Raw genomic sequence first — 13,022 nt, 5'->3', positions numbered from 1 at the left:
TCAGAAATTAACTTTTTTTTTTTTTATTGCTATGGGACAATGTTAACCCACTAGAATTGACTTTTTCTATTCATACATGTCCATTTATTTTTTTACTGGAACACAGGGTTGAACATAATTATAAAAATAACAATACTAAGTATTGTTATTCACATGCTATCATAACACTAATACATTGACATGACTGCTTTTATTATATATATAACTAATCTAAAAGACTGCAACCGGCCACTACTGTTTGCAAACCACTTACTAAACCTATATGTATATAACAATAATTAAATTTATGAAATTGTCAAGCAGGCAGAAATGATGATCCCTAAGGAATACATTTTGATATCTAATCAAGTAAATTGTGTTCTGCTGTGAGCATAACAGCTTTTAGCCTCACATTCCCAGTTTATACATTTTAAAAGTAACAGATGAAACAGAAAAAGATCCATTGTTAATTCCACTTTATTATCATTGCCATGTATGATAAAATCATAAAAATAATTATGATCACAAATTATTGGAAGAAAACAAGTTTGGGCTGACATTTTAATTTAACTTGAACATGATTTAAAGTCTTAAGCAATTCTTATTTTGTAATAAATAAAAGCAAATATTAGGTACATTGTAATACATGATTATATCAAATTAATAAACAGTGAAAATATTGATTAAAAAGTAGTCTACACATAAAGGCACTATGGTAATTTTATCAATCTGAGTATTTATTGGAGGGAAGCAGCTATATGGGGGGTATGAAGAGATCTATATAATGAAAATATATGTATATTCCCTGCAATATAAGTTAAATTATGTAGTGTTGTCCATGTCTTGATCAAAATCAAACACATAAAATGTACAGTTTTCTTCGGGTCTTAATGAAAATATAAAATATAATTTTATCAGAGTTCAGTACATCTACAGATATATACACACACAGCTTAAATCAAATTTTACACATCTATGTGCAGTTTTAGGAATGATTATATTCTTCCACTTCCAATGTTTGATTTGGAGTGCTGGTTCCTTTGTCTTTTATGCATTGTAGGTCTTTATCTTCTGTGTGATGGTGGCACAGCAGATAGGGCACTTGTTCAGGGACACTGAACATTTTGCACAAGTGACCAGGTGTCCACAGGGAATAAAGACCATGCTAATGTCACTGTCCATGCAGATTTTACAGAGTTTCTCCCTCTGGAGTTTCTCAAGTTTCATCATGGGGTCCTCTGCAGAAATGATGCAAGAAAAAAAACACAATGTTAAAACAACAGTAATCGAGTGGAGGAATGAAAAATAGGAATATTATTAATAGTAACAATAATAAATGGTTCTCTGCCAATTTATATAGGATTTTCAAAAGTTGTTAATAGGTTTGGATAGTTGCATTGTATTTGCAGGTTAAAGACTTATACAAGAACCTGAAGCATATACACATACATGTGTGTGCGTGTGTGTGTGTGTTCATGTTTTTCTATCCCGGTGGGGACTTCAACCTGATTGCACACTGATTCATGAGGAAACAAGCTTATAAATCAATCAGAATGTTTTTTGTTTTGTTTTTTTAATGTAAAAATGTAAAAAGTTTTCTGTGATAGGTAGGTTTAGGGGTAGGGTTAGTGTAAGGGGATAGACTATACAGTGTGTACAGTATAAAAACCATTACGCCTATGGAGAGTCCCCACAAAGATATCGAACCAGACGTGTGTGTGTGTGTGTGTGTGTGTGTGTGTGTGTGTGTGTGTGTGTGTGTGTGTGTGTGTGTGTGTGTGTGTGTGTGTGTGTGTGTGTGTGTGTGTGTGTGTGTGTGTGTGTGTGTGTGTGTGTGTCTGTGTGTATACTTCATTTAAGTCCCTTGCATACAAATCAAACTTAAAAAAAAAAAAAACAGAAAACAAGCACTTGCCAACTTTCTTAGGCACGTCACTGGCGCTCTCCTGTGCACTGATGTCTTGAATAAGGGCCTGCACTGAAGTATAGCCCTCACTGTTCTGACGTAACTTCTGCAGAATGGTGGTCTCCACTCTGATGGGGTCAAAACCCATATCTACAGCCTTTTGGGCTATCTCTGACTGCAGGACTTTCTGTGCTGCTGCAGACAAAGTGCAAATCAAATAAATGTCTGGTGAAGACAGCATGTTTCCATGCGGTTATAAAAACATTGGATTTGTACTTAAATCAAACGCAACTACCCTTACCTTGCTCAGCACTTGAAAAACCATTCTGACTTGACCTCTGTAAGTGCAAATAACAAATATGTAAGACTACATACACATTACGCACCATTTATTGCAGAATAAAGGGGTATTTTGAAAAAGGACTTTCATTATGAATTCTATCAATTTAACATATTCACTAAAGTACAAGTGTTTGTTATAGGTAATGACTCACTGAATGGTCTCCTTTTGGATATCTCAGTTGTATATTGTTGATATATTCTTCTCCTTTTTCTGCCAGAAGGAAACTGCAGCTGGGGGTCAATTATTAATATTTCACAATTAGAAATCATATTTTTGACTATGGTTCATGCTTGACTCACATGATCTAATATAGATACATATTATGTATTTTAAATGTAAGGAAAGATGGTGACATTTACAATAAGGTTCCATTATTTAACATTAGTTAATGCATTAACCAACAATGAGCAATACATTTGATACAGTATTTATTCATCTTTGTTAACTTTGGTTAATAAAAATACAACTTCATTGTTAGGTCATGTTGCAGATACAACATTTGATAATAATGTATTATTAAATACTGGCATTAACATGAACTAATATTAATAAATGCTTTAGAAGTGTTTGTCGTTGTTCATTGTCATTGTGTAATGTAGTTAACTAACTAATGTTAACAAATGGAACCATATTGTAAAGTGATTAAGGACAGTTAAATCAAAAATTAAAGGAAACATTTTCAAAGTATGATTTTCACATAATTAAATTAAATTCTGCCATATGGACTACTTTTCTTTAGGGATACAGAACACATCAGTACCATATCAGTTATCAGACAACATAGAGATTGTAATTTAATGTTTTTTTGTCAGTAATGGATATATTTATGCCTTCGCCATCATATAAAACACACTAAAAGATCATGTATACATGTAATTGAATAACACTGTTAACATTTTTAGCAAATCTCAAAATTAAAAACCCATTTTCATGCTGTACATTATAATGTTGTGAGTGAAACCTAAATTCAGATTTAAATAATTGACTATACCTCGGTTTCACAGACAAGGCTTAAGTCTAGTCCCAGACTAAAATGCATGTTTAAGTTGTTTTAATTGAAAGCAATTTGCACTGACATATCTTAAAATATGTCACTGCCATTGTTTTTTTCTCAAGATGCACACCAGTAATGTTTTTTTCTAATGTTTAAGTTAGTAAAAGCTACTTAAATATCCTAATTGAAATAAGGCCTAATCCTGGTATAATCTAAGATCTGTCTGTAAAACCAGGCCTTTATCTTTTAAAATTTTACCTTAAATGAATTTATTATATTTACTTACTATAAAATAGGTATTTATTCTGCCATAAAACAATTTTCAGACAGAGTTTATGTTAACTGGACATTAAGTTAAATAACTCTTATCATTCTACCAAAGAAAAAGTAGATAGCAGAAATGCTATTTTGGGGTGAGCTATTCTATTACAAGTGAACATAGCTCAATGCCTCAATATATGAAAAAGTAATTCACCCTGGATAGTTCTTGGCATGCTCCTCCCAAGGGTCTTCATCAGACATCCAGTCCTTCACTCCTCCTCCACATCTAAAGCAGATCACACGATCTTGTTCTCCTGTATGACAAAACACCAGAACAGTTTGTTCACTGTGTTGCAATAGAGTGCTGCAGGGATGACGTATTTTTGTAGGCAAAAACCTGGAAACTAGTTAGCATTTTAGCACTTCCGGTTCCAGTGTCCCCAAGTAAATGTGTTAATTGAATGGGTTTTTGTTTAAACATTTGAAATAAAGGTCTGTGGTTAAAACAAGATCAAAAATTTTTTTTTTAATTCTATGACACAATACTTCAGTAATACTCCCTTGTAGTTTTTTACTTGTCTTGTTAAAGGCAGTTGCTAAAACGTGGCTAAATGGGATTATAGAGGTTGTCACAGGGAACATTAAAGGGTTAGTTCACCCAAAAATGAAAATTCTGTCATTAATTGCTCTCCCTCATGTCGTTCCAAACCTGTAAGACTTTCGTTCATCTTTGGAATACAAATTAAGATATTTTTGATGAAATCCGAGAGCTCTCTGATCCCACATAGACTGCAACACAACGACCACTTTCAAGGTCCAGAAAGGTAGTAAAGAGATGGTTAAAATAGTCCATGTGACTACAGTAGTTCAACCTTAATGTTATGGAGCGACGAGAATACTTTTTTTGCGCAAAAAAAACTAAAATAAAAAAATGTATTCAAAATTGACTTTTTCCCTGTCACTCTCTTAGCTATTCACATTGTCGGGCTATAGTATTCACATAGTGCAGCCTTTTACGGGGTCTACGGCAGAATGTAGTCACTATTGGCTGAGCACCACATGCATGCGTTGCGGTGCTTACGTGAATCGCGTAGGAGAGTGACACGGAAGAGTAGAGCTTGTTGAATAAAGTCGTTATTTTTGTTAGTTTTTTGCACACAAAAAGTATTCTCGTTTCTTCATAACATTAAGGTTGAACCACTGCAGTCACATGGATGATTTAAACGATGTCCACAATGTCTATGTGGGGTCAGAAAGCTCTCGGATTTCATCAAAAATATCTTAATTTGTGTTGCGGAGAAAAAACGAAGGTCTTACGGGTTTGGAGCGACATGAGGGCGAGTAATTCATGACAGAAATTTCATTATTTCATCATCAATTTCATCATTCCCTTTAAACGTCTCCAGGTTGAATATGTAAAAACTAATCTACTTACTAGTCCGATTTCACAGCCTTTTTGCGTTTAGAATTGCGATCTTACAAACTATTCTGATTTAAAATTTCAGGAAAATGTTTTAAAAAAGAAATCCATAAAAGAGCGGTTGGAAGCTCGATGTCATGCAACTGTGGTGTAAATTTGTTTTAACTTGCATTTGGATTTTTACTTCTGCTGATTGTATTGTATTGTGCTGATGCGATGAACAAAATGTGCAAACATCATAAACCTTTGTTAGTCACAGAGATTATTTTCTGCAATAATCCAAAAGCCAATGGGCAAGACCTACACGGTTTTTGTCGAGGGAACCAGTGTGACGCTAGAGTTTGAGTTGGCCTACAAAAAATACGTCAACACTGCAACACTATTCTCCAAGTATATTAAACAACGCACATTTTTTCGAAAGAATATAGATGTAATTTATAAATGAACTAAATAAGCATTTTAACATGGAGAAACTTAACAGTAGTTACCCGTGCTGTAGAAACCAGCACTGGCCAGTATCTCAGGATCTATGGGGTGTTGTCTGCCTCTGAAGCTATCAAGACGCCCCTCAAAAGTCTCCACAGAGGCTATGTGACCATTCACCCTGGGTCTAGGTGTTGTCAGCAGCACATTGCCAGCATCATGGCCCAAGATGAAGAAGCAGTTTGGGTAGTGCTTTTCATGCTCATCCCAGGCATCGTCACCTTGCTCCCATCCTGCTAGAACCCCCCCACAACAGAAGCACTGCACATTGTCACCTGTCCCACAGTAAAACATCCCTGCTCCCGCCAGGTCATCAGGCTGAACTGGAGCGTCTGCAGGCCAGTCACTGAAAGTATTCAGACGAGCTTCCTCGCTCTTCATGTGTGGCACAATGGGATAAATGGTCTGATCCACCACCCCTCCCGTGCGGAGGAGGAACTCCCTGGCTTCGGCCACTTCGTCGTAAGCAGGGCTGTGGACGAGGTTGGAGGTTCTCAGGCCGTGAGCACAGCTAAGGAACTTGCAGTTGGGAGATGCTTGCTGATGTCTCTTCAATGGAGTGTCCCCTCTGTTCCAGTCCTCCACCATTGCATGGCAGCTAAAACAGCGCACCTTGTCTGCTTCGCCTGTGAAATAAAAACCTGCACGAGCCAGTCGCTCCGCTGAAACTTCTTCAGAACGAGGAAAGTGCTGGAAGGAAGTCAGACGATCATTCATGGATGACCATCCAAGTGCATCATCAGTTTCATAGTCGCCATCTTGAATTGAGTGTGCCATAGTAGCAGTAACAAAATGTCTGTCAGAAAAAAAATATAAATATATACAATTAGCAGTCAACCGTTTGGAATAATAGTTTGTATGTTTTTTTTCCTTACCAAGGCTGAATTAATTTGATCAATATTATATGAAGTTAAATACTATTCTATGATGAATAAAATGTCATTTGAACGTTTTAACATTATAATTGATTCAATTAATCAATTTAATGTGTCTTTGTTAAATAATTTTTGTGTAATTTTTTAATTGTAGTGGAGCATGGTTTGCACAAAAAAAATATTAAGCAGTGTGTTTCTTGAGCAGCAAATCAGCATATTAGAATTATTTCTGAAGGATCATGTGACACTGAAGACTGGAGAATTAATGCTGAAAAAACAGCGTGGTCCTCATAGGAATGAATTATATTATATATATTTTTTTTTATTATATATATATATTTTTTTATACAGCTTTCGCTGTATATTTAATCAAATAATTGCAGCCTTGATGAGGAAAAAACATTTAAACTAAATTTGTCCAAAAACATAGATTTTTTTAATCATTTATGTAGATATATCATGAGCACAAGCAGGTACAAAAGAAAACAGAACAATAAAGTATTAAGGCTGGTAGCTAGGATATCGATACATGGTTGCTCAGGTCAATAAGATCAGGCAAGTTTGAGCAATAAGTGTTTCAGGATCACTTATCTGTAGCCAAGGAGGTCATGTGTCAACTGTGAAATATCAAATTGAGTCACAGGGACAGTTTGAACATGATGGGCTACACAGAACATTCCGTAGCTTTTATGAAACCGCCTGCGTGTTGCATCTACATTGTTTGTGCATGATTCATATCCACCAGTACTTCACTGACAGATACTGAACAGATGTCTATAGCTGCAGCTGACCTATACGTTTGGAGTAGTCTTTGAACTAGGAATGCAAAAAGTAAGAAAACGTGTTTTATTTTATTTTTTAATTATATATATATATATATAATAACAAAATTAAATACATAACCACTGGGAGTTATTCAGAGTCGATGTCACTTTAAGAGACAGAGGCGTTGTCAGTCACATGTGCACCACGCCTCCAGCTAGTGTAGGGCTTCAGATATAACACTTCTCAATTATTCCTCAAGCCAGACTACACTCACTGACATGGACATAACGTGATCACCACATCACATCACATAGTTGTACATTATGATTCAAATGTCTTATGTAATTTTCTTAAACACATTCTTTATCTCATCACCTTCTGGCATGTGCATGGCAATTAGCAACATTATCATACCTCTATGCATCATGACAAACCACTCCTAGTGTCACTAGATGTCCAGCCCAAAGATTCCAAGAAATTTGCTGAACTTTTTTTTCTGCTAATGTCATTTTATAGCTGTGCTTTTGAACCGCAAGAAAATTACATTTAAAAAGCACTGAAATAACCCTGGATTAAGACATATTCTGTACATCTAATGTAGAAGATAAGCTATGCACTGTAATACAATATACTATACATGCAATCTCCATAATGTAATAATAAAGAGCCTTCACACAGCTCAACCTGTCCAGTTCATTTTTCACATAAAGACCACTTTAGACATATATATTGTATAACATAACACAACACACACACACACAAACATATGTGAGAGACCATACATATATAATGCATAACATTATATACATACATGATAGATACATACATACATACATACATACATACATACATACATACATACATACATACATACATGTTGTGTTATGCAGTATATATGTCTAATATGGTCACTCAGTAACAGGTTGACCGGGTACCACATTCCAAAAACCGAATAACACTAGACCACCATTAACTGGTATGACCAGATGGTAACTTAGCTGTAGCATAGTCTATCAACTTGCACCAGCTAATGACCAGCTACAACAGTTTCCAAAACACGTAAAAACCGTCTTAATCCTGAACAAAACCATCTTATATAACGAGAGTTAATAACAGCAAATGTATGCATGTGTACCTCGTGGCACACAATTAGGTTGGTAAAAGGTTTCGGTTTGACAGGTCGCAGTTCTTGGTCACTTTAATCTCGGAAAAAACTTTCACCTTTCTCAATTTGCGAGTAACAGCAGCACGATCAAGGCAGACAAAACATTCATAAGGAGGGCGGATCAGAGAGCACAGTCGGACTTCGACCTTAAACTGACAATCAGGCTGTTAGGAGGATTAAGTACAACGTTAGCGTTAGCATTGGCTAACATTCAGTTGCACCATAAACCTTGCTTACCTTCGGTCGGGAAAGACGTTATTCAGGGTACATCAACTTCAGTACTTCAAAACGCAAGCTGCACTCCGTTGTGCCCTTGTACGAGGCAACTAAATGATTACTTGTTGACGTAGAGTGTGGAAAGATGTGAATGGTAACAATCAGACTGGAATTCACCAAGGACCTTGCTCATTAATATTAATTCAGTAATGTGACGTTTCGTACAACTGATTGGCTGTAAAGGAATTGACGTCATGAAAGATGACAGTCATGAAAGAGGACAGTGGTCGGAAATTTGACATCGTTTTCGCTCTCTATACACTTCCAGGGACTTTGGTATTTTGTTACGAGAAAACCAACCACACCATTTTTCACTTTCTCATTGCACCTAAATATATAAATCAGGCCTACATGGCAGTTTGTTTCCGCCACTGAATACAAAAAATAGATAGCTATTGTTGTAAGTTAATATCTAATAAATTAAGCTATCCAATATCCATAATGCCCCCGGGGTGCTTTTCACGTGTATGGATAAAGGAACGGATAGCTTTACTGTCAGGACACCTGTTTACAACTAGCCTAGTTTTGACGTAAATGGGCACTACTGCCTTCACTTGCTATCGGAAATTTCCTAATTCACACTTTTGAAGTCGTGATTGAGCTTGTTGCATTCAAGTGCTTTGTTGTCGGAGTGAACAGGAATCATGGTGGACACTAGGTTATTCTTATTGGGAAAATCTTATTAAAACCAACATGTAACGTTAGTCTCCCATGCACCGACAACCATATAAACATTCCAGATAGTCCGCTTTCTGCTGATTCTGTAATTTCAGTCAAATGCAGGCTATTTTCGCTGTGTACCAAACATACAATAAGCTTCATATGATTACTCTTACATGTAAATATGTACTACATTAATGACAAGACGACCTAGCTGTTTTGGGGGGGGAAACAATAAAACCACACCTGCCACAGCAGTACTTCTCCCCGCCACCATGTTTAAAGCTTATGACACGCCCATCCCAGCTAACACAGGACGAAACGGACTTTTTGGTAATTTCTAGCCTAGGTAATTTCCTGACTTACCAACTGACAACGTAGTCTCAACGTCGTTTGTCTGTAATTTCCTTACCATAAAATTACCTTCTCACAACCTTGTCAGTACGATCTCTGGACGTTACAAGATTACCAACAACGTTCCAGATACGTACTCCACACGTAATATTTTGGTAATTTTATGACTCAATGACAACGTAACTACAACGTTGCATGCCTGTAATATCATTACCATCAAATTACCAACACAACGTCGCCAGTACGATCTCATAACGTTTTTAGATAACCAAGGACGTCCCAGATACTTACTAAATTTAGCCTGACGTCGTCATACTCAATTCTAGTCAGAATATGAGTCTGATACTGCTCCGTTGGGCTGTGATTATGGGGCGTGTTTCAACCGAACCAGGAAAGACCTCAATTGGATAGACCTACAACCAATCAGAGCAACGGACAAACGCATAACATTAGTTGTCAAAATGTCAACAGACAGAACTCAACTGCACTCTAGAGGTGTTTCTCAATGTCCAGGATCCTTCCTCTGCAGGACTGATCCTTCCAAGTCACTTCCTTCAGAGGCTAGGCGAGGCTCCTCTTAAGCATTCGGAGAACAAGTAAATGGAACAGGCTTGCAAGTGCACGTCAGCCTCATTACGTCAGTGAAAAGGTCCGTTAGCCATCAATAACGTCATTTGTATACGGTTGTAATTTGTACCGGCATTTACAAGTTAAACTTTACTTATATTTACTACGGTTATAACAAATGTTTGGTAACGTAAATACTTACACTTGAAAGCATATTGCCCCGTTAACGCTCCGACTCTGCCAACGTCCGATAATTTGTATTTTTTGAACAAGATAGCAAAGCTGCGCGCATAGGATTGTGGGTGATTTGAGAACGCTAAGTGCGCGAAGTCTACTCGTATGCATCCTTTCCTGTATATGGCATATTTTTCGAACGAAGGACTCAGACCTTGGTTGAAATTCCGAGGATCCTCGACATTGGAACAGTCCTTCGACGGACGTCGATGACGTAGCATCCTCGGAATTCTGGCTTCCGAGGATCCTTCCTTGACATTGAGAAACGCCTTAGGTGTTTCTCAATGTCCAGGATCCTTCCTCTGCAGGATTGGTCCTTCCAAGTCACTTCCTTCAGAGGCTAGGCGAGGCTCCTCTTTAGCATTCGGAGAACACATAAATGGAACAGGCTAGCAAGTGCGCGTCAGCCTCATTACGTCAGTGAAAAGGTCCGTTAGCCATCAATAACGTCATTTGTATAATATCAAAATGGTTGTAATTTGTACTGGCATTTAAAAGTTAAACTTTACTTATATTTACTACGGTTATAACAAATGTTTGGTAACGTAAATACTTACACTTGAAAGCATATTGCCCCGTTAACGCTCCGACTCCGCCAACGTCCGATATTTTGTATTTTTTGAACAAGATAGCAAAGCTGCGCACATAGGATTGTGGGTGATTTGAGAACGCTAAGTGCGCGAAGTCTACACGTAAGCATCCTTTCCTGTATATGGCATATTTTTAGAACGAAGGACTCAGACCTTGTTTGAAATTCTGAGGATCCTTGACATTGGAACAGTCCTTCGACAGACGTCGATGACGTAGCATCCTCGGAATTCTGGCTTCCGAGGATCCTTCCTTGACATTGAGAAACGCCTACAGTGTTGCCAAGTCCGCGGGTTGAAGCGACCCAATTATGTGATATACAGACCCAGAAATGCGAATTTTAGCAGGCAGCCCTGCCAAAATAACACATATTTTACCCCCCAAATGCCTTTTTTCCCCCGGAGAACCCCGCCGGAAAGATATTGGGCTTGTTTTTGGCTAGTTCTAAATAACGTTAGCAATTGGGCGGGTTTTGTTGTAAAAACTTGGCAACCCTGTCTGCAAGCACGCTGGAATAAGTAGCCTAACGTTAGAAGAAAAAGATGAGTGTAAACGATCTTTGTCGGTGTTGTAAAAAAAGAATTTAAGGATACACACCAAGTGGGTACAAGGAGTACTTACCAACACGATCATCATTTCTGAGAGAAATAGGTGAATGCATATACGAACAAGTTCTCCGTTTAGGATTAGAACAAATTCAACCCAAGCGCCTTTGATGACGTGGATGATTACGTTACTGTTGATCATCTGTCCATCATCGTCTAAAGCCCGCCCTGACAATTTCATTGGTCCGAACAGTTTCTGTTCGGGCATAATTACTTCTCTACGGAGAAAGTCCAGACCGAACTGCCCAAGTCGGCTGGCATCCAGGCAATATTAAATTCGTAATATATTGGTAATTCCATGACTTACTGGCATCATAAATGCAACGTCACCTGCTCGTAATTTCATTACCATCATTTGCAGGTTCTTTATGTTCTAATTTATTATGTTCTTATTATCAGAATTTGCCATTTAAACTGTGTAATTAAACGTCAGACACAAGATTGAAATTCCCTTTAAGTTAAATTTTTCTTTTCAACAAGAATATGAACAATCTTTTTATATACAGTGACGTGACCAGCGCGTGCCTCCATAACTGAAGAGTGCGCTCCACACAGTGCGCGCACACATTAGGCAATATTATTATTAACAATAGTAATTTTTTTCTGGGGTGTTAAACTTTTTATTACATAATATTTCATAGAAAACTTTGATATCTTTATTTCTTTAAGAAACACGACAATGTATAAAAGGCTCCATTACCTTGTATCTTACACTATCGCCCCGTAGAAGCCGTTTTTGTAAAAAAAAAAAAAAGGCTAACGATTGCGTCATAACCACGCGACTCTCTGCGCTCAGTAGAGAAATTACCGTATAGACCCAAGGAGAAGCTCGCAGGCAATCCTTTACTGTCTATGAGACAATGTGGGGGGGGACGTGGAGGCATAAAGTCCTATAAAGTTAAGGGAGAAGCATGTGGAGAAGCCCATAGAGAGCCAAAAGCAACAGGAAAAAAAAATTTCAACAACGTGATTCAGATTTCACTTTGCAGAACTACTAGAAGACTTGCCACTGTCAGACTGGTTGCTCACGTCACATCTACGTCGTCAAGCTCAGTCTGAGGCTCAGCCATCAGGAAGTGAGTGTTTCTACTTGACTTCACTTTTTCTCTGTGAAGTCTATGGGGTCGCAGTGTCCATTTATTTTACTGTCTATGGTTTCACTTCATGGCACTGTTTGGACATGGGGGGTGGAGTCAAGAAACTCACTCTAAAAACGTTTTACATTTACTAAATTTTTTTGGTGAAACATTTTTACACTAAAAAAATTTAGTAAATTTGAAAGCAGTGAAATCAATTACATACACCACATGAGGTGAGCAAATGCAAGTAAAAAAATTAAGTAGATCTGTGTAACTACATTTGGTACATTTACAAATAAAATTGAGTAGAATTTTTTTTTTGGAAAAACATTTAAAAAACAATATTTATGAGTAAAATTAACTGTTTTTATGTATGAGTAATATTAACTCTTATAGTATAACTTTAATATTAACTTTAATTTCCTCTAAACCCTTTGTAAAATACTCCACACCACACTTATACATGAC

General features: G+C 37.2%; 2 protein-coding genes across 3 annotated transcripts in view; one reads left to right on the top strand and one right to left on the bottom strand.

Moving 5' to 3' along the window:
• Positions 1 to 13,022, top strand: part of LOC307140158 (uncharacterized protein) — a 338,069-nt gene that overhangs the window by 99,080 nt on the left and 225,967 nt on the right. The window lies entirely within an intron of this gene.
• On the bottom strand, positions 67 to 8,620 carry xiap (X-linked inhibitor of apoptosis). 2 transcript variants are annotated; one of them, XM_079838429.1, is made up of 7 exons: positions 8,429 to 8,620; positions 5,392 to 6,182; positions 3,698 to 3,797; positions 2,380 to 2,458; positions 2,187 to 2,223; positions 1,895 to 2,080; positions 67 to 1,217 (listed from the first exon to the last, which is right to left on the bottom strand). In XM_079838429.1, the coding sequence occupies exons 2-7, from the start codon at positions 6,161 to 6,163 to the stop codon at positions 1,027 to 1,029; spliced, it is 1,365 nt and encodes a 454-aa protein (XP_079694555.1). In that variant the 5' UTR covers positions 6,164 to 6,182; positions 8,429 to 8,620; the 3' UTR covers positions 67 to 1,026. The 2 variants fall into 2 exon arrangements, with proteins under 2 accessions (XP_079694555.1, XP_079694556.1); XM_079838430.1 differs by having other exon boundaries at positions 1,895 to 2,077.

Source organism: Gobio gobio, assembly GCF_949357685.1.
Source record: "Gobio gobio genome assembly, chromosome: 16".
In the NCBI taxonomy this organism is placed as follows: domain Eukaryota; kingdom Metazoa; phylum Chordata; class Actinopteri; order Cypriniformes; family Gobionidae; genus Gobio; species Gobio gobio.
This window is presented reverse-complemented; position numbering and strand designations above follow the sequence as displayed.

Bases quoted from the DNA above. Each gene is read 5' to 3' on its own strand.
- xiap (XM_079838429.1), bottom strand. From the start codon at position 6,163: ATGGCACACTCAATTCAAGATGGCGACTATGAAACTGATGATGCACTT. The intron at 2,081-2,186 runs GTAAGGGTAGTT...CTTTGTCTGCAG, and splicing joins TTTTTCAAGTGCTGAGCAAG to CAGCACAGAAAGTCCTGCAG. The intron at 1,218-1,894 runs GCAAGTGCTTGT...TCATTTCTGCAG, and splicing joins TGACGTGCCTAAGAAAGTTG to AGGACCCCATGATGAAACTT.